The sequence below is a fragment of the Dryobates pubescens genome, chromosome 7 (assembly GCF_014839835.1).
Source record: "Dryobates pubescens isolate bDryPub1 chromosome 7, bDryPub1.pri, whole genome shotgun sequence".
In the NCBI taxonomy this organism is placed as follows: domain Eukaryota; kingdom Metazoa; phylum Chordata; class Aves; order Piciformes; family Picidae; genus Dryobates; species Dryobates pubescens.
In genome coordinates, this window is record NC_071618.1 from 43,745,864 (window position 1) to 43,767,073 (window position 21,210).

General features: G+C 48.8%; 1 protein-coding gene across 1 annotated transcript; it reads right to left on the reverse strand.

Moving 5' to 3' along the window:
• Positions 1-4,745: 4,745 nt before the first annotated feature.
• Positions 4,746-20,637, reverse strand: SPRYD7 (SPRY domain containing 7). The gene is made up of 5 exons (XM_054162980.1): positions 20,496-20,637; positions 17,878-17,994; positions 12,549-12,715; positions 10,492-10,594; positions 4,746-5,369 (listed from the first exon to the last, which is right to left on the reverse strand). The coding sequence occupies exons 1-5, from the start codon at positions 20,599-20,601 to the stop codon at positions 5,272-5,274; spliced, it is 591 nt and encodes a 196-aa protein (XP_054018955.1). The 5' UTR covers positions 20,602-20,637; the 3' UTR covers positions 4,746-5,271.
• Positions 20,638-21,210: the final 573 nt, after the last annotated feature.

A 21,210-nucleotide genomic window follows, 5' to 3' on the forward strand; every position in this document is an offset into this window, starting at 1 on the left:
TAGTAGGCTGGACATGAGCCAGCAGTGTGCCCAGGTGACCAAGAAGGCCAATGGCATCCTGGCCTGCATCAGGAATAGTGTGGCCAGTAGGAGCAGGGAGGTCATTGTGCCCTGTGCTCAGCACTGGTTAGGCCACATCTTGAGTCCTGTGTCCAGTTCTGGGCCCCTCAGTTTAAGAAGGACATTGAGACACTTGAAGGTGTCCAGAGAAGGGCAACAAGGCTGGGGAGAGGTCTGGAGCACAGCCCTGTGAGGAGAGGCTGAGGGAGCTGGGGTTGCTTAGCCTGGAGAAGAGGAGGCTCAGGGGAGACCTTCTTGCTCTCTACAACTACCTGAAATGAGGCTGTAGCCAGGTAAGGGTCGGTCTCTTCTCCCAGGCAACCAGCACCAGAACAAGAGGACACAGTCTCAAGCTGCACCAGGGGAGGTTTAGGCTGGAGGTGAGGAGAAAGTTCTTCCCAGAAAGATTAATTGGCCATTGGAATGTGCTGCCCAGGGAGGTGGTGGAGTCACCATCACTGGAGGTGTTCAAGAGGGGATTGGATGTGGCACTTGGTGCCATGGTTTAGTTAGTCCTGAGGTGTTGGGCACACATCACGTTCACATCTCTCTTGTACCAAGACGCCCACGACCGGACACAGCTCCGTGTGTGGCCTTGCCAGCACTGAGCAGAGGTGAAGGATCACTTCTCTTGATCTGGTGGTAAAACATCTAATACATCTAATTCTATGAGGGCATATCTTGCTGGTTCATCTTGCTGTCCAGCAGGACTGCCAGGTCCTTTTCTGTCAAGCTCCCAGTATGTCCTGGCACCTGGGGCTGTTCCTCCCCATCTGCAGAACTGTGCACTTCCCTTTTTTGACCTTCAGGAGGTTCCTGTCAGCCTTTTCTCCAGCTTGTTGCAGTCCCTCTGGCAGGCAGCAAAACCCTCTGGCATAGTTAAGCCACTCCTCCCAGTTCTGTGTCATTTGCAAACCTGCTGAGGGCACACTCTGCCCCATCATCCAGATTGCTAGTCAAGATGTTCAACAGGACTAGACCCAGTAGTGACCACATGGATATACCTCTAGGTAGTGTCCCCAAACTAACTTTCATGCCACTGCTCACCACTCTCTGGACCCATTCACACAGCCAGTTTTCAGTCCAGCTGCCTATCCAGCCCATAGAACTGCAGCTTGCCTGTAAGGATCTTATAGGAGACAGTATCGAAGGTCTTAATGAAGTCAAGCTAAACAATATCCCCTGCTCTCTCCTCATCTACCAGGCCAGGCATTTTACCACAGAAGTTTATGAAGTTGGCCAAGCATGATTTCCCCTTGATGAGGCCATGCTGACTACTCCTAATGCTTTCCAGGATTAGATGCTACATCACCTTCCCAGAGATTCAGTTGAGGAGGATTGGCCTGTAGGTCACTCTTCCTAGTAATAGGAATGGCATTGCTCTCCTGCAGCCTTCAGGTGCTTCTCCCAGTTACCATGACTGACCAGAGGTTATCAAGCCTGCTGTCTGATGTCTGTGAGACAGCAATCTCAGCACTCGTGGGTGCACTTCGTCACAGGCCTGTGGATGTTTAGTTTGCTTACCTGGCCTTCCACCAAGGGCACAACTTCCTTGCTTTAGCCTTTGCCTACAGTCTCTGGGATTCCTGAAGGCTCATCTTGCTAGTAAAGACTGAAGCAAGAGAGGTATCTCAGCCCTTTGCATGGTCTGTGTCACTGGGTCTCCCAGTGAAGCCTGGGAGGAAGGAAGGGGTGAGGGGAAGGTGTTTCAACATTTGGGTTTGTTTCTCATCACTCTACTCTGATTTGATTGGTAATGAATGAAATGAATTTTCCCCAAGTGGAGCCTGCTTTGCCCATGACAGTAACCAGTAAGTGATAGAATAGGAGAATAGAATAGAATAAACCAGGTTGGAAGAGACCTTCAAGATCATCGTGTCCAACCTATCGCCCAACACCACCTAATCAACTAACCCATGGCACCAAGCATCCTGTCAAGTCTCCTCCTGAACACCTCCAGTGATGGTGACTCCACCACCTCCCTGGGCAGCCCATTCCAATGGCCAATCACTCTCTGTGTAAAACTTCCTCCTAACCTCCAGCCTAAACTTCCCCTGGTGCAGCCTGAGACTGTGTCCTCTTGTTCTGGTGCTGGTTGCCTGGGAGGAGACCAACCTCTGCCTGTCTACAACCCCACTTCAGGTAGTTGTAGAGAGCAATGAGGCCACCCCTGAGTCTCCTCTTCTCCAGACTAAGCAACCCCAGCTCCCTCAAGTCTCTCCTCATAGGGCTGTGTTCCATTAGCCTGACCCACAAGCCTCTACCCTGTCCAGCTAAGGAGGTGACACAGGCGGCTGCCCAGGCGGTTGTGGAGTCTTCCTCTCTGGAGATACTCAAAACTCACCTGGATGTGTTCCTGTGGGATCTGGTGTAGGTGATCCTGCTCTGGCAGGGGGGTTGGGCTGGATGATCTTTCCAGGTCCCTTCCAGCCCCTGAAATTCTGTGATTCTGTGGTTTGGTGGGCACCTGGCATCCAACCAGGGTCAACCCACCCCAGAAGCCTCTGCCCTGGCAGGGACAGCTGGTGCCACATCTACCAGCGAAACTGAAATGAAGCATGTGAGCATTTCCATTCAACTTAGATCATGGAGCTGAGCACAGCAAAGCAAAGCAGCTTGCAAGGGAAGAAGATAAAAGTGCACTCTGTCTCCCAAGCTTTGTACCACAATGCTGACATGGGCTTCACCCTTCTTTTCAGGTTCAACAATTCCACCCAGCCCTGCTGTGTGACATCAAGGCTGAAAGGAAGGAAAACACCAGTGTGGCACTTTAGGCTGGGTCCCTCCTGTTCCTGCCACATAAGCTACACCTCCAGTGTCCAGAGGGTCCAGCCCAATAAGGTGGACACAGGAAATAGCATATTTCATACCCATAATATCCTGCACCCTATAAATCCATCTGCAAAGTCATTTACTTCCTCTTTCTTCCCTCTCTGCTCCCGTGGGAGATGCTCCCTATCAGGGGAGTTATCTCAGGGCCTCTTAGGCCTGGCTAGGCCTAATGCCAGTAGGAGAAGGGGGAGGGGCAGTCTCAGACTTGGCCAGCCTGAGGTTAGCCTAGCTGGAGGAGGGGGGAGGGAGGAAGAAAGAGCCCTGGGGGTTTGGGGTGTACCCTCAGGTGGGGAGATGGGAAACGCTGGGGACCTTTGGGTGTGCTGGAAGGGACTCTGTACACTTCAGGTTTCTTTTGTCACTGTGCTTGTAGCTGCTGTACAACACTCACTGCTTTCCCATTTAAACTCTCCATCACTCCTGCAATCCATTTGTGTGATGAGTGCCATTCTTTTGCACCTCTGAGGGGCAGGAGAGGATCTGCCTGGCCTCAAACCAGGACAAGGAGCTACTGGAATAAAAAGACAAGAGAGCAGAACATCATAAGGTGGAAGGCTTGGAGAAGGCTTTGTATTTGAAAATCTCATTTCTAAAAATACTGAAATCAAAGAATCCATTTATGCAAACACATTAACCCAGGAAGAGCCCAGACCAAGAACAACACCACCCCAAACATCCAGTGTTAAGGTTTTCTTTACCAGAAAGATTGCCTCTAGGAAGTATATTAAATATGACAAGAGGGAAGGGGGGGGGTGGAAAAAAAGCATCTCACAATTTATACTCAGGGGCATCACATTTTATAACAATGTCTTAGCCATTAATAATTTATCAATGGTTCACAAAGAAATTAAATACACTATTCCATAAAAGAATAATCTCATTTACAGTTTAGACATAAGGCTTCACCAGAACATCTCACACCCTCCACCTGGCTCTCTGCATACCCAAGCTGAGTGCTCTGGACTTACTGTCCTACCACAGCAACACAGTGTGGTGACCCTCCAAAGAAACCCCACCTCATGCTGAGGTTTACTCTTCAAGGTTCAGCAGAAAGGTATGACTAGAGAGTGCCCTACTGTTGGTGTCAATAAAAGCAGATGAAAAGCCAGGAGAAACAGGTTAAGTCACATTTGCTGGTGTAAGACTGAGGGAACAGATTAAATTACACTTGGAAAGGAAACAACAGCAACCAAAAGGAAGGAGCAACCAAAAGGAAGGAGCAACCAAAAGGAAGGAGCAACCAAAAGGAAGGAGCAACCAAAAGGAAGGAGCAACCAAAAGGAAGGAGCAACCAAAAGGAAGGAGCAACCAAAAGGAAGGAGCAACCAAAAGGAAGGAGCAACCAAAAGGAAGGAGCAACCAAAAGGAAGGAGCAACCAAAAGGAAGGAGCAACCAAAAGGAAGGAGCAACCAAAAGGAAGGAGCAACCAAAAGGAAGGAGCAACCAAAAGGAAGCAGCAACCAAAAGGAAGGAGCAACCAAAAGGAAGCAGCAACCAAAAGGAAGCAGCAACCAAAAGGAAGCAGCAACCAAAAGGAAGCAGCAACCAAAAGGAAGCAGCAACCAAAAGGAAAGAGCAACCAAAAGGAAGCAGCAACCAAAAGGAAGCAGCAACCAAAAGGAAGCAGCAACCAAAAGGAAGCAGCAACCAAAAGGAAGCAGCAACCAAAAGGAAGCAGCAACCAAAAGGAAGCAGCAACCAAAAGGAAGCAGCAACCAAAAGGAAGCAGCAACCAAAAGGAAGCAGCAACCAAAAGGAAGCAGCAACCAAAAGGAAGCAGCAACCAAAAGGAAGGAGCAGCCAAAAGGAAGGAGCAGCCAAAAGGAAGGAGCAGCCAAAAGGAAGCAGCAACCAAAAGGAAGGAGCAGCCAAAAGGTCCCCAGCTGTATCCAGCTAGCAGTTATGCCATTACTCACTGTGCACAACTGGGACACTGCAACTCCCAATCACAGGCTGGAAACACAGTGATGCTTTCATACAAAGTACATAACTTCTGTGTGGGGGAAAAAAAACCAGCTGGGAAACAACTCCTCTCCACCTCCATAGCTATCATATGCATCATAACTGTTTGCTTTACAGAGCTCCAGCCTATTCCAAACACTGAGTGTAACACTGATGACAGCAACATCCCCCCCACACACCTAGGACACATCAGAGAGAAAGCTGCCCCCAAACACTCCCTTTCCAACCAAAACCACTGCCAGAACTCTCCACTTGCAACAGTTCCCTGGTGTGGCAGTTAACATTCATTCTGCAGACAGCAGCCACAAGTACTTACTAAAAACATAGATATGTCTCCTAAAAGGAAAGTGAAGCTTTATTTAAGAGGACAACGCTTTTGTAACAGTGCAGGCTGCAAGGGCTCGGCAGGAAGACACTCAGAAGATCTGCTGCTCAAAAAGGATCTTCTCAAACCCTGGTGGAGGTGTGTGATAAAAGTCACTGAACTGGCAATCCAGAATGGCACTGTCATCAACTGCAGGAGAGAACCAAACAGCAGGAGTTAGAGAAGGAACACACAGAGGGTTTGATCCCTTTTTACACCACCCTACTAGATTACACACAATATGCTAGCCATAAGGAATATTCTCCAATACAGCTATCACCTATAGGCAACCAGCACCAGAACAAGAGGACACAGTCTCAAGCTGTGCCAGGGGCAGTTTAGGCTAGATGTTAGGAAGAAATTCTTCATAGAGAGAGAGATTGGCCATTGGGATGTGCTGCCCAGAGAGGTGGTGGAGTCACCATCACTGGAGGTGTTTAGGAGGAGACTGGATGGGGTGCTTGGTGCCATGGTTGAGTTGATTAGATGGTGTTGGGTGATAGGTTGGACTCAATGATCTCAAAGGTCTTTTCCAATCTGGTTAATTCTATTCTACTCTATCCCATCCTACTCTACTCTATCCCATCCTATCCTTATTCTACTCTATCCTGTCCTACTCTATCCTTATTCTACTCTATCCTATCCTATTCTACTCTATCCTATCCCATCCTTATTCTGCTCTATCCTATCCTATCCTTATTCTACTCTATCCTTATTCTACTCTATCCTATCCTATTCTACTCTATCCTATCCCATCCTTATTCTACTCTATCCTATTCTACTCTATCCTATCCTATCCTTATTCTACTCTATCCTTATTCTACTCTATCCTATTCTACTCTATCCTATCCCATCCTTATTCTACTCTATCCTATCCTATCCTATTCTACTCTATCCTATCCTACTCTATCCTATCCTATCCTATTCTGTCCTTATTCTACTCTATCCTATCCTACTCTATAATACAACAAAGAAACTGCTGAGACTGTTCAGAGCCAAGCTCTCATGCACTGCATTACCAAACACACCCCCAGCTGGCCAGGACAGCAAGATCTCTTCCAAAAGCAGCTTCTTCCAGGATGAACCTAGCACACCAACAACATGAGCTCAAACCAGAACAGCTTCATTCCCATATTTTGGGTTGGAATTTGGAGATCTCAGAGCCAAGGCAGGACTTCTTCCCCTTCCAGGGTCAGTTCAAACTCCTACCAGTACACTGCTACAGCGCTCTCTTACTTCTGCAGCGTTTGTGCCTCACCTCTGCACAAACGCCTGAGGTTCCCTACAGCAGGTGGAGGGAACAACCTGCAAGTCTGTTTTCCTGGTTGGCATTCTTAAGCTTGACACAGTGTTTGCCTACTCTGTCATGTTTCTCTTTAAAAAATATGTGCAGTTCTGGTATGAATCATGGGCAGACTAACTGCTGAAAAACCTTCCTCTGCAGTCAAATCCCTCCCCGGGAGCAGCAATTCACAGGAAATTAAGGACATTTACAGTTGAGGTTTGTATCAGGGGAGTCCCAGACAAAAGCAACTTGCAGGCTTCAACTGTTACAGTCCTATGGAAGAGCTGTGGTAATGATGATGAAATTATGCCCACTTGTGGAAGATGAGAACAAGAGCCTGACAATAAAAGGCCACTGCGTGCCCCAGGCATGGAGTTTCTCTAGGCAGAAAAAGATGACTGCAGTAGGCTTAAAGTGCCCCCAAACAGCCCCTGAAGGCAACCTACACTCTTTGGGCTGTGTAATACCATTGCCAAAACACAGGGAAGGGGCAACAATCAGCTGCAGTTCACAGACTCATAGAACCAATAAGGCTGGAAAAGACCTCAGAGATCGTCAAGTCCAAGCTGTCACCCAACACCTCATGAGTAACTAAACCATGGCTTCAGGTGCCACGTCTAATCTCTTTTTGAACACCCCCAGGGATGGTGACTCCACCACCTCCCTGGGCAGCACATCCCAATGGCCAATCTCTCTTCCTGGGAAGAATTTTCTCCTCACCTCCAGCCTAAGTTTCCCCTGGCACAGCTTGAGACTGTGTCCTCTTGTTCTGGTGCTGGTTGCCTGGGAGAAGAGACCAACCCCCACCTGGCTACAACCTCCTTTCAGGTAGTTGTAGAGAGCAAGAAAGTCTCCCCTGAGCCTCCTCTTCTCCAGGCTAAACAATCCCAGCTCCCTTAGCCTCTCTCTTCCTACTGCCCATGAAGTTTTCTTGCCCAAGGAGACCCCACAGTGCTGCAGGGCAGCTACTGACTGACTGTGGGAGCATCTTAGCAGCACCATCACGTGGCTTAGGGACACAGGATGAAATGACCAGATACACCAGTCATTTGTTAGCCACATTTACAGACCTCAAAGGCTTTAGACTGCTTTAGACTGTGTCCAGGGAAGGACAACAAAGCTGGGGAGAGAGAGGTCTGGAGCACAGCCCTGTGAGGAGAGGCTGAGGGAGCTGGGGTTGCTTAGCCTGGAGAAGAGGAGGCTCAGGGGAGACCTTCTTGCTCTCTACAACTCCCTGAAGGGAGGTTGTAGCCAGGTGGGGGTTGGTCTCTTCTCCCAGGTAACCAGCACCAGAACAAGAGCACAGAGTCTCAAGCTGTGCCAGGGGAAGTTTAGGCACAAGGTGAGGAGAAAGTTCTTCCCAGCAAGATTAATTTGCCATTGGAATGTGCTGCCCAGGGAGGTGGTGGAGTCACCATCCCTGGAAGTGTTTAGGAAGAGCCTGGATGAGGCACTTGGTGCCATGGTTTAGTTGATCAGATGGTGTTGGGTGATAGGTTGGACTTGATGATCTCAGAGGTCTTTTCCAACCTGGTTAATTCTATTCTACTCTACTCTACTCTACTCTACTCTACCCGAAGCCATGGTTTAGTTAGTCCTGAGGAGTTGGGTGCTAGGTTGGACTTGATGATCTCTGTGGTCTTTTCCAACCTTATTGATTCTATGATTCAAGAGGAAAAAACATTTTGGAAGAGGCTACTACTTAGATGAAGCTCACACAGGAGGAAGAAATAGAAACTGGAGATGGCTGTGGGAGTAACACAGGGAACACAACAAGCAGTTCTCACATGCTGTAAGCTACCAGCCAGCCCAGAGCACAGCACTGATGATGCACTGAGCTAAGGGAAGTGCTGCCTTTCAAATGAGATGTTAAACAGATTCTGACTACTTGGGAACTACCAAACCACCGCCAAGTTCTGGGAGAGTAAATTGTTAACACATCCCTTGGCCGAGTTCCAGCTTCTGTAATTCATAAATTCTTTCTTAAACTGCCTGTGCAGGGATTAATTGGATATGGCATCTGTGCCTTGTTCAAAACTGCTGTGCTGCACTGATGACTGCTGCCAAAACAGCTACCCCAAGTGGGTCACCACTTGTGGGGTTTCCAAGCTGGGCGTCCGTTTGGTGCAGCAGGGAAGAGCTGTACCACTGCACAGTAAGAAGCTGCACTTCTAGCACTGCACTGAAGCTACTGTTTGAGAAAGAAATAGTAACCTGAGGAGGTGGTGGAGTCACCACCACTGGAGGTGTTCAGGAGGAGACTTGACAGGGTGCTTGGTTGCATGGTTTAGTTGGTCGGGTGGTGTTGGGTGCTAGGTTGGACTCAATGATCTCAAAGGTCTCTTCCAACCTGGTCTATTCTATTCTATTCTATTCCATTCCATTCCATTCCATTCCATTCCATTCCATTCCATTCTGTTCTATTCCACACAGAGCCATTCTGTATCTCTTTGTATTTAACAGTGAATGCAGTATGTGTAATGAACAGGCATCCATAACAAACTTCAGAGCTAGGTCAGACTAGCCCACAAGTCTACAGCACTTTGGATTTGAGGGTTGGACTAGATCTCTCCTGAGATCTCTTCCAGCCAGGTATGTATTCTGTGAATTTGTTTGGTTTCTCTTTTTTCCCCAGGTTTCACTTTAGTCTGCTTGGCAATTTTTAGACTGAGTGCAGCAACTCCCCAGCCTGTGGGACGTGGACGCTGCAGGCGCTCAGCAAGCGCTGCCTTCTGCCCCTCACTATTAAGTGGCATCAAAGATGAAGTGAAAACACACTCCTGCATTTTTCCTCAGCTTGTCTGTTCATGCAACTGACTGTTGCAGTTGGGGAAAAGAAAGAGAAAAAAGGAAAACAGAAAAGGGAAAAAAAATTAAAAGGGGAAAAGAGAGAGGGGGGGGGGGGAGAGAGGAGGGGAAAGGAGAGAGGAGAGAGGTGGGGGAAGAGAGAGGAGAGAGGAGGGGAAAGGAGAGAGGAGGGGGGGGAAAGGAGAGAGGAGAGAGGGGGGAAAGGAGAGAGGAGAGAGGGGGGGGAAAAAGAGGGGAGAGGAGAGAGGGGGGGAAAAGAGGGGAGAGGAGAGAGGGGGGGAAAGGAGAGAGGAGAGAGGGGGGAAGGGAGAGAGGAGAGAGGGGGGAAGGGAGAGAGGAGAGAAAGGAGAGAGGGGGGGAAGGGAGAGAGGAGAGAGGGGGGAAGGGAGAGAGGAGAGAGGGGGGAAGGGAGAGAGGAGAGAGGGGGGAAGGGAGAGAGGAGAGAGGGGGGGAAAGGAGAGAGGAGGGGGGGGGAAGGGAGAGAGGAGAGAGGGGGGGAACGGAGGTGTGAGAGAGGGGGGGAAGGAGAGAGGAGAGAGGGGGGGAAGGAGAGAGGAGAGAGGGGGGGAAGGAGAGAGGGGGGAGAAAGGAGGGGGGGGAAAGGAGAGAGGAGAGAGGGGGGAAAGAGAGAGGAGAGAGGGGGGAAAGAGAGAGGAGAGAGGGGGGAAAGAGAGAGGAGAGAGGGGGGAAAGAGAGAGGAGAGAGGGGGGAAAGAGAGAGGAGAGAGGGGGGAAAGAGAGAGGAGAGAGGGGGGAAAGAGAGAGGAGAGAGGGGGGAAAGAGAGAGGAGAGAGGGGGGAAAGAGAGAGGAGAGAGGGGGGAAAGAGAGAGGAGAGAGGAGGGAAAGAGAGAGGAGAGAGGAGGGGGGGAAGAGAGAGGAGGGGGGGAAGAGAGAGGAGGGGGGGAAGAGAGGGGGGTGGGAAGAGAGGGGGGTGGGAAGAGAGAGGAGGGGGGGGAAAAGAGGAGAGGAGGGGGGGGGAAAGAGGAGAGGAGGGGGGGGAAAAGAGGAGAGGAGAGGGGGGGAAAGGAAAAAAGAAGAGAAAAAGAAAATGAAGAAAAAAGGGGAAAAGAAGTTGCTGTGTGTTCCATTTAAGTGAGAAGAAGAATAGGTAGCTCACAACACAGACCTGGTATCAAAAGTATCACCCCTGGCAGGAAAGAGTGAAACCCACTGACTTACCATAGACCACGGGGTAGACAGTGCCTCGGATCCCTGACGCTGGGCAGTGCATGTTCTTCCCATTCAAGTACACATTTAATTCTACATGGTCATAGGTAATGCCCTATGGAAAAGCAACCAAGTTTATGTGCATGAGCCTGACACTTCATGTGTATTTGTACAGCTAAATGCCCTCTAAGAGGACACTGAGAAAAAGACAGCAATAAAACAGAACCCTCTGAACAAAGCCACTTAAAGCTGTTTTGAGTAACCTGGATTAGCAAAGTGCAAAACATGTTAAGGGCCAGGAGGATGAGCAGAGGGCTGGAGCTCCTCCCCTGTGAGGACAGACTGAAGGAGTTGGGGCTGTTCAGTCTGGAGAAGAGAAGGCTCCCAGGTGACCTCATTGTGGCCTTCCAGTAGCTGAAGGGAGCTACAAGAAGGCTGGGGAGGGACTGCTCAGGATCTCAGGGAGTGATAGGACTAGGGGGAATGGAATGAAGCTGGAGGTGGGGAGATTGAGGCTGGAGGTGAGGAGGAAGTTCTTCCCCAGGAGAGTGGTGAAGCCCTGGAATGGGTTGTCCAGGGAGGTGGTTGAGGCCCCAGCCCTGGAGGTGTTTAAGCCCAGGCTGGATGAGGCTCTGTCCAGCCTGATCTAGTGTGAGGTGTCCCTGCCCATGGCAGGGGGGTTGGAACCAGATGATCCTTGTGGTCCCTTCCAACCCTGACTGATTCTGTGATTCTATGATTTTCCATTTGCTCCCATTCTTAATTGTTTTCCCAGTGAGCATCATCCCCTCCTCACTTAATGCCTCTCCCTCCCTATAGAAGTCTGGCTGAAAATGCAGTACATTTATCCCCTGGAACCTCTCCCTGCTCAGCTGTGTCTTTCTAATCACGAAGCAGGTAGCTATGGACTCTTGAGTTCACCTGGGCATGGTGCATGCCAGTAACAATGAAGCCATGACAATGCAGTCCAGTACATTATTCTTTTGGGAAGGTATCACCTCCACCAACTTGTGACCCTTGTGACAGGAATTGTGCATCAGGTAGATACTGCAACCAAGCTGAAACAGATCATCAGCAGCTACTTTACAACCACTGGCAAAGTGAGTCCCTCACTCAGAAACATAGCAATGCTAAGAATGAAGTCCACTGCTCTGCCAGGGGTGGATCTGTCCAAACACCACACAGCTGGACAGATGGGCAGAGGCCAACAGGATGGCACTCAACAAATCCAAGTGCCAGGTGCTGCACTTTGGTCACAGCAATCCCATGCAGAGCTGGGGTCAGAGTGGCTGAGAGCTGCCAAACAGAGAGGGACCTGGGGATTGACAGCTGCCTAAACATGAGCCAGCAGTGTGCCCAGGTGGCCAGGAAGGCCAATGGCATCCTGGCCTGCATTAGGAATAGTGTGGCCAGCAGGAGCAGGGAAGTCATTGTGCCCTGTGCTCAGCACTGGTTAGGCCACACCTTGAGTCCTGTGTCCAGTTCTGGACCCCTCAGTTCAAGAAGGACATTGAGAGACTTGAAGGTGTCCAGAGAAGGGCAATGAGGCTGGGGAGAGGCCTTGAGCACAGCCCTGCAAGGAGAGGCTGAGGGAGCTGGGGTTGCTTAGCCTGGTGAAGAAGAGGCTCAGGGGAGACCTCATTGCTCTCTACAACTACCTGAAGGGAGGTTGTAGCCAGGAGGGGGTTGGTCTCTTCTCCCAGGCAACCAGCACCAGAACAAGAGGACACAGTCTCAAGCTGTGCCAGGGGAAGTTTAGGCTGGAGGTGAGGAGAAAGTTCTTCACCAAGAGAGTCATTTGCCATTGGAATGTGCTGCCCAGGGAGGTGGTGGAATCACCATCCCTGGAGGGTTTCAAGAGGGGATTAGATGTGGCACTTTGAGCCATGGTCTAGTCATGAGGTCTGTGGTGACAGGTTGGACTCGATGATCTTTGAGGTCCCTTCCAACCTTGGTGACACGTCAGTTTGTATCAACAATTTGACCAAAGCAGTCAGTTTGACCACAGAGCCATGAACAAGAAGAATCTGCAAACAGCTCCTGAAGCAAAGAAGCCTTAAGACACTCACCACCACATCACCCTCCTGGGGAAGGCTGTTTGCTGGTAGCCTGTTTTTCTCTTCGTTGTTGTAGTAGAGAGCTCCGTCGTTCCTCATCACCAGGCTATGGGCATCTCGACCAAGCGGAATTTGGTTCAAGTTGGCTTTCTGGGTTGCAACTCCAATACCCCAAATGCCTGAAAAGCCACAATAACAAACATGGTAAGAAAAAGACCCCACATTCACCAAGCTGTCAGCCCCTGGCTTGGACAGCAGCTCTCTGTGCTGGGTTAGGAACTGGCTGGAGGGCTGAGCCCAGAGAGTGGTGGTGAATGGTGCCACAGCCAGCTGGCAGCCAGGCATCAGTGGTGTCCCCCAGGGATCAGTGCTGGGCCCCAGACTGTTCAATATCTTTACTGATGATCTGGATGAGGGGATTGAGTCCATCATCAGTATATTTGCAGATGACAGCAAGCTGGGGGCAGGAGTTGATCTGTTAGAGCATAGGAGAGCTCTGCAGAGGGACCTCGACAGGCTGGACAGATGGGCAGAGTCCAAGGGCAGGAGACTGAACACATCCAAGTGCCAGGTTCTGCACATTGGCCACAACAACCCCAGGCAGTGCTACAGGCTGGGGTCAGAGTGGCTGGAGGGCAGCCAAGCAGAAAGGGACCTGGGGGTGCTGGTTGACAGTAGGCTGAACATGAGCCAGCAATGTGCCCAGGAGGCCCAGAAGGCCAATGGCATCCTGGCCTGCATCAGGAATAGTGTGGCCAGCAGGAGCAGGGAAGTCATTGTGCCCCTGGACTCAGCACTGCTTAGGCCACACCTTGAGTCCTGTGTCCAGTTCTGGACCCCTCAGTTTAGGAAAGATGTTGAGCTGCTGGAAGGTGTCCAGAGAAGGGCAACAAAGCTGGAGAGGGGTTTGGAGCACAGCCCTGTGAGGAGAAGCTGAGTAAGCTGGGGTTGCTTAGCCTGGAGAAGAGGAGGCTCAGAGGTGACCTCCTTGCTCTCTACAACTCCCTGAAGGGAGGTTGTAGCCAGGTGGGGGTTGGTCTCTTCTCCCAGGTAACCAGCACCAGAACAAGAGGACACAGTCTCAAGCTGTGCCAGGGGAGGTTTAGGCTGGATGTTAGGAAGAAGTTCTTCACAGAGATTGGCCATTGGAATGTGCTGCCCAGGGAGGTGGTGGAGTCACCATCCCTCGAGGTGTTTAGGAAGAGCCTGGATGAGGCATTTGGTTCCATGGTTTAGTTGATCAGATGGTGTTGGGTGCTAGGTTGGACTTGATGATTGCTGAGGTCTTTTCCAACCTGGTTAATTCTACCCTATTCTATCCTATCCTCTCCTATCCTCTCCTCTCCTATTCTTTCCAAGACTACCTGACTGAAGGAGGACAGCATAGAGAATGTATTTTTCATGAGTACCAACCTCTCAGAAAGAGCAGGACTATTGTGGTTTAGCCCTGTTCAGCAGCTAAGCCCCACACAGCCAGCCACTCACTTTACCCTGCAGGCCTCAGTGGGAGGAAAGACAAAGTAAACCCAAGAAGACTTGAAGGTAAAGATAAAAAATGATTAATGAGCAAAGAAGTAGAAGAAAGGAAACAAAATGTAACAGTGATGCAATGGCAATCACTCACTGCTTCCCATGTGTAGAGCAATGCTTAGGCATTTCCCAAGGAAAAGATGGCTAACCCCCCTCAATCTCCTCCTCTCCCTCCTGCTGCTGAGCATGACATTATGTGGCACTAGCTATCTCTTTGGTTAGCTCAAGTCATCTGTCTGGTTGTGTTTCCTCCCAGTTTGTTGTGCACCCCTGACCTTATTCACCAGAGGGGCAGAGTGAGAAAGAGAGAAGGCCTTGATAATGTGCAAACACTGCTCAGCAACAGCTGAGTTGATGTAAGTATTGTTTTGGTCACAGAGCTAAAACACAGCACCACAGGAACTGCTATGAAGAAGAGTGTTTTTATCCTGTCCAGACCTAATACAATCAGGCACAAGAATCTGAAGATAAGCAGCATCTACCCTGAAAAAGAAGGATCCAGGGAATTGTAACCACTTCATTTTTGTTCCCAGAAAACAATACAGCAAACAAACTCTGACACTGCAGGAGGATGTGAAAAATAAATCAAGCTAGGATGGGTTTGTAAACACCACTATTTCCTTTTTCAGCTGGTTAGACCTAGTCTCAGGGTAAAAAGAAGAATAAACTGCAAATATGAGAGATTTTGGTTTGGTAATGGCTTTGAAAGCCATAAAAGACTGAAACAGCCAAACTGTGAAAGCATGGTCTAGACAGTGACAGCAATATGAATGCACAAGTGGTTAGAAGACTGTATTCCAGGACTACTCAGCAGCAGCACTCTGTCAAATCCAAGAAGATGACTCAGTCAGGGTTTGAGGTTTTGCACTGAATGCACAAGGTCAGCGACGGCTCCGTAGTCACGTCAGCAGCTGGGGTGATTTGACAACGTGCTTGTTAAACATGCTGCCCAAACCAAGCCAACAGGGCTGCAAGCTCTTCAGAGGCCCCTCAAGTCTGTATTATCCTAACAGGTTGGTGAAGAGGTCTGAAATAAGGAAAATGTGTTTGCTCATTCTCAAAGGACAGGAGGGAAGTAGGGAACAGTAAGTGGCACAAATATAGCAGTGGCTTGGCAGCCTGCTCACACGATTCGGGGGCTAGCACAGACCACAAGCCGAGCATGAGTCTGTGCCACACTGCTGTGAAAGGCTTCTGGAGGTATGTCATATGTAAAGAAGACATAGAGCATGTACAGCAGATGAAGGGCATCTACTGCTGCTGCAGCTGGGGCAAAGCATCCATTTTTAGCATCATACCTCAAGACAAATTAGGTCATTTGTAGATATTCTAGAAGAAACAACAAAGCCAACCAGGAGCGTGAAAACGTCACCCACAGGGAGACAGTGTGAAAACCTCCAACAATCTGAGACTGTTAAACCTACAGAAGAATAAAATGAGGCAAAAGAATCAAGAAAATTAGTTTCAAAGAACAAAGCTGCAGAAAAAAAATACTCTAATGCATACAGGACTAGAATGAAAAGGACAAGAGTGTGAAGAAGATTCAGATGAGGCTTGAGAAAACTTTCCAATAGTCAGGGTGACCCCTAAAAGATTGTGCAGGGACCCTTCTGAGGATCAAAGGTTTAAGTTAAATGATCTACAATGCTCCAGCCTTAGGGCACAGGGATGGATGAGGCATGGCAGAGTTTATTATATCTATAAGAAGACAGATAGTGCACCTGTGTGAACAACAACCATATACGAACAGCAGCTGCGGTGGATTCTTCCCCCAACAGAAAGGACACTAAGACTGCCAAGATAAGACTGATCTGGGGTTTACCTGCAGTTTAAAACTAAACAGCTGGTTTGGTTGCAATGTGTTTTGAGCAGATTTGTGTTCAAGCTGCCTACACTCCAATGCAACTGAATGTAAACAATCCTTACCCAGAAAGTGCTGGGTTTGAGCTCCATCTGTCTCTGGACTAACACTACCCTCCTTCTGCCCCCCACCCTCTACACACTTAAGGAAAGAAAAGCTTCATTTTCACAGTCTCTGTTGTTTTAAAAAACAGAGGGTGACTTTCAGTGCTAGAAGACAGGCAAGTGTGGAGTGCACTCTGCATGGCTGAAGCTGGCCATATCACTGAATGCATAATCCTCCCAAATTTTATTCGCTTTCAGCTGCTTTGCATTAGATCTGTGAAAAAGAAATAAATAAACAGGGTGCTGAGAGGCTTCTCTTGATAAGGCTGTGTCAGAATAAGTGCTGAACACTTGATATGAAGAGCACAGTGTAGCACAAGGAGTGCTACCCTTGTGTGTGCAAACAGTGCTTGTGCAAATAGCTGCAAACACTGCTGGATGAATGGCACTACTTAGGTAAGTGTACTTCATAGCTACACAAAACCCAGTGCCAGGATATGCTAACTGGAAAACAAGCCTAGAACAGCACACAGAACAGCACAGTGCTTCAGCATTTGCACTCCTTTAGGAACACACTTACCATGGGTTTTAATTAATTGTTAAAAAAAAAAAGGGGAAACAGGGAAAAAAAGAGAGGAAACAGGGAAAAAAAGAGAGGAAAGAAAAAAAGAAGAGGAAAAAGAAAAAAAGAAGAGGAAGAAGAAAAAAAGAAGAGGAAGAAGAAAAAAAGAAGAGGAAGGAGGAAAAAAAGAAGAGGAAGGAGGAAAAAAAGAAGAGGAAAAAGAGAAAAACGAAGAGGAAAAAGAAAAAAGAAGAGGAAAAAGAAAAAAGAAGAGGAAAAAGAAAAAAAAGAAGAGGAAAAAGAGAAAGAAGAGGAAAGAGAGAAAAAAGAGGAAAGAGAGAAAAAAGAAGAGGAAAGAGAGAAAAAAGAAGAGGAAAGAGAGAAAAAAGAAGAGGAAAGAGAGAAAAAAGAAGAGGAAAGAGAGAAAAAAGAAGAGGAAAGAGAGAAAAAAGAAGAGGAAAGAGAGAAAAAAGAAGAGGAAAGAGAGAAAAAGAAGAGGAAAGAGAGAAAAAAGAAGAGGAAAGAGAGAAAAAAGAAGAGGAAAGAGAGAAAAAAGAAGAGGAAAGAGAGAAAAAAGAAGAGGAAAGAGAGAAAAAAGAAGAGGAAAGAGAGAAAAAAGAAGAGGAAAGAGAGAAAAAAGAAGAGGAAAGAGAGAAAAAAGAAGAGGAAAGAGAGAAAAAAGAAGAGGAAAAAGAGAAAAAAGAAGAGGAAAAAGAGAAAAAAGAAGAGGAAAAAGAGAAAAAAGAAGAGGAAAAAGAGAAAAAAGAAGAGGAAAAAGAGAAAAAAGAAGAGGAAAAAGAAAAAAGAAGAGGAAAAAGAAAAAAGAAGAGGAAAAAGAAAAAAAGAAGAGGAAAAAGAAAAAAAGAAGAGGAAAAAGAAAAAAAGAAGAGGAAAAAGAAAAAAAAGAAGAGGAAAAAGAAAAAAAAGAAGAGGAAAAAGAAAAAAAAGAAGAGGAAAAAGAAAAAAAGAAGAGGAAAAAGAAAAAAGAAGAGGAAAAAGAAAAAAGAAGAGGAAAAAGAAAAAAAGAAGAGGAAAAAGAAAAAAAGAAGAGGAAAAAGAAAAAAGAAGAGGAAAAAGAAAAAAAGAAGAGGAAAAAGAAAAGAAGAGGAAAAAGAAAAAAGAAGAGGAAAAAGAAAAAAAGAAGAGGAAAAAGAAAAAAAGAAGAGGAAGAAGAAAAAAAGAAGAGGAAAAAGAAAGACCCCCCCCCAGACATTTCCCTTTACATGATGACAGTTTATAAAGCACCAGGATGTAATCAGAAAGATGCCTGTGCTTGGCATTTGAGGTACAACCACCAATCTAACACAGCCTCCAGTTTCAGGCTGCACATTTTTGCTGACTGACCTGTGGACTGGATTTTAAACTCGAAGTAGCTCTTGTTCTGATGCAAAGGTGCATTGGCTAAGCAGCCTCCTGTGCCACATATTCTCCTGCCGTTCTTAACAATGACAACATCTGTTCCTGCAAGAAGGAAAACAAACATAATCACAAACACAAAACTAAACTATACAAAAGACTTCAAAACATTTGTAGAGGTCTGGAAGCAGTCCTAAGCTGAGGGCCAAACACTAAACACTCGGAAGAGCTTTTGCTCTCCCTGCCCCGAGGAAGAGTTTCATTAGTCTGTAAGAATTATGATGTGCCCTGCCTTGAAGTAAGGAAAGGAAAGCTGTTTACAGGCTAGTCCATAATTCAACAAGACCTTGTTTATTTCTTTAAAAACATATACACTGCTTTAATTTCACCTCTTGGGTTTTACAGCACCCTGCTGATTACAACCTTTGCTCAGCCACATTAGAAGAGTAACTTGCAATTCAGTCAGCAAGGGTTCGCCATGAGACCAAAGCCCTGTAACCCTCTATACACTGGGGGGGAAAAGAAGTTCTGAAAAGAGAAGGAAAAGTACATCAGATACAAACTTTTGATGGAATTGCAAGGTGGTTAATTATTCTTTGGACACCAAAAAAATATCCTTTTATTAGAAAAATTCACAGTATCACAGTAGCACCAAGGTTGGAAGAGACCTCAAAGATCATCGAGTCCAACCTGTCACCACAGACCTCATGAACAGACCATGGCACCAAGTGTCACCAATCCCCTCTTGAATCCCTCCAGGGACGGTGACTCCACCAGCTCCCTGGGCAGCACATTCCAATGATGAACGACTCGCTCGGTGAAGAACTTTCTCCTCACCTCCAGCCTAAACTTCCCCTGGCACAGCTTGAGACTGTGTCCTCTTGTTCTGGTGCTGGTTGCTAGAGAGAAGAGACCAACCCCCACCTGGCTACAACCACCTTTCAGGTAGTTGTAGAGAGCAAGAAGGTCACCCCTGTGCCTCCTCTTCTCCAGGCTAAGCAACCCCAGCTCCCTCAGCCTCTCCTCACAGGGCTGTGCTCAAGGCCTCTCCCCAGCCTTGTTGCCCTTCTCTGGACACGTTCAAGTGTCTCGATGTCCTTCCTAACCTGAGGGGCCCAGAACTGGACACAGGACTCAAGGTGCGGCCTAACCAGTGCTGAGTCCAGGGACAGAATGACCTCCCTGCTCCTGCTGGCCACACTATTCCTAATTCTCTGCCAAGTGTTCCTTCTCTGGTGGAAGACGATCTCCAGGCACCACTGTCAGTCAAGAATATGGGAGACAGTCAAGTTTCATTGATACAAGTGAAGCAAAGGAGGGTAATACTTGTGTCTGAGCATTGGATCCTGGACAGGCCAGCACCACTTTCCTCTTTGCTCTTTCCCTGACTCTGCTGCACCTGACCCAGCTCAGTTCTCTCCTCAACAAAGCCCAAATATGGTTTTCTAGATAGTTCATCTTAAGGATGATGATCAGAGAGCAGTATGGGCCATACCTCTGCATGGCTTGGCTCCTACTGCATCTTCATGGCTGTAACTTGGTAGCCTCTCCTCTGAATCACCACCCCCTTAACTAACCTGACCAAGCTCTTTAGGACTACCCCATCAGGCAGCCTTCCCCGCTCTGAGACTGAGGCACACCTCCACATACTCACTCTGCTGCTGAGCTTCAGCAGAATGCCAACCAAACTGAGATTTATTTCCTGAGAGCTGCCAAGTCCTTCTAAAGAAGTTGCCAGAAAGTGATTTCCCCAGCACACTTCAGTGAGAGGAAAGGGTAAGTTTTAAGGGCGGGTGCACGTTTCTGTTTGGGACGGTACCGTTCCATCAAACTGGAGAGAGCCTGTTTGCAAAGGCCTGCAGTGACAGCACAAGGGGCAATGGCTTCAGACTAGAGAAGAGCAGATTTAGATTGGATGTTAGGAACAGGTTCCTTACCAAGAGGGTGGTGGAACACTGAAGCAGGCTGCCCCTATCCCTGGAGATATTCCAAGTGAGTCTCGACAGGACTCTGGGCGGCCTGATCCAGTTGAGGATGCCCTCGATTACTGCAGAGGGGGTTGGACTAGCTGACCTTTGGAGGTCCCTTCCAACCCAGACCATTCTATGGTTCTATGAAACAGTTACAATCCAGCACCAGGAAGAGATGGACCTGTTCTAATGTGTCCAGCGGACGGCCACAATGAGAAGCCCGGCGCACCTCCGCTATCGGGACAGGCTGCGAGAGCTGGAGCTGCTCAGCCTCGAAAAGCCTTCAGGGAGGCCTTATAGCAGCCCTGCAGTACCTGAAGAGGGCCTACAGGAAAGATGAGAGAGGGCCTCTTTATCCAGAGAGCAGCGACAGGACAAGGGGTAGCGGCTTTAAACTGAAAGAGGGTAAACACAGAGTAAAGGAAGGAGTTCTTCACTGTGAGGATGGTGTGGCGCCGGGACGGGATGACCGCAGAACCTGTGGACGCCCCCTCGCTGGAAGCGTTCAAGGCCAGGTCGGATGGGGCGTACTGGAAGGTGTCCTCCGAGCCGCCGCCACCCCGCAGCCTCCGCCCGCCCGGCTCCGGCCCGACTCGGGCGGCTCACGGAGGGGACACGCGGGCCCGCCCCGCTTACCCATGCGCTGCGTATCGAGCTGCACCGCTGGCATCTCCTTCAGCGGGATGCTGCCATCGCCGCCATCCCTGCAACACGGGCAGCAGCAGAACACGGAGGCGGCCATGACCGGCCGGGCTCGCGGCGTCGCGCAGCCGCAACGGCAGCCGGCGGCGGGAGGGCGGCGGCAGCGCCTCCTGGCGGGCGCCGGCGGGCGCCGCCGCGCGGCGCAGCGGACTCGCTGCAGGGGAGGAATCCGCCCCGACGCGACATGGAGGGAGGCCGCGGGACATGGCGGGCAGCACGCCCCCTGGGGCAGCTCGGCCCGGGGCTCTCGTGGAATGGAGCGCGGGCTAAAGAAACCCCATTACAGCGCCATCTTTCCTCAGGAAGTGAACTTTGAAACGAAAACGCGCGCAGCCGGAAGCCTGCTCCTCCTTGCCCGCGGAGCCGCGGGGAGTGGCCGAGCGCCGCGGCAGCGGCGGCTGGGGGTGGCGGAGCGCTCGCCCGGCGGCACGCTGCCTTGCCACCCGCCGCCGAAAGAACCTGTTCTGTGTATTGTTCTGTCTACATAAAGAACAATGTATATAGATAATTTTTACATATATATATTTTACATATATATATGGAACCAACTGAAAGGGGACAGTGATGATGATGATGATGATGGTAGGCGTCACGTCCATGGACGCAGTGCTGGACCGTGTGGGAAAGGGACTCCTTTGTGGAAATTTAC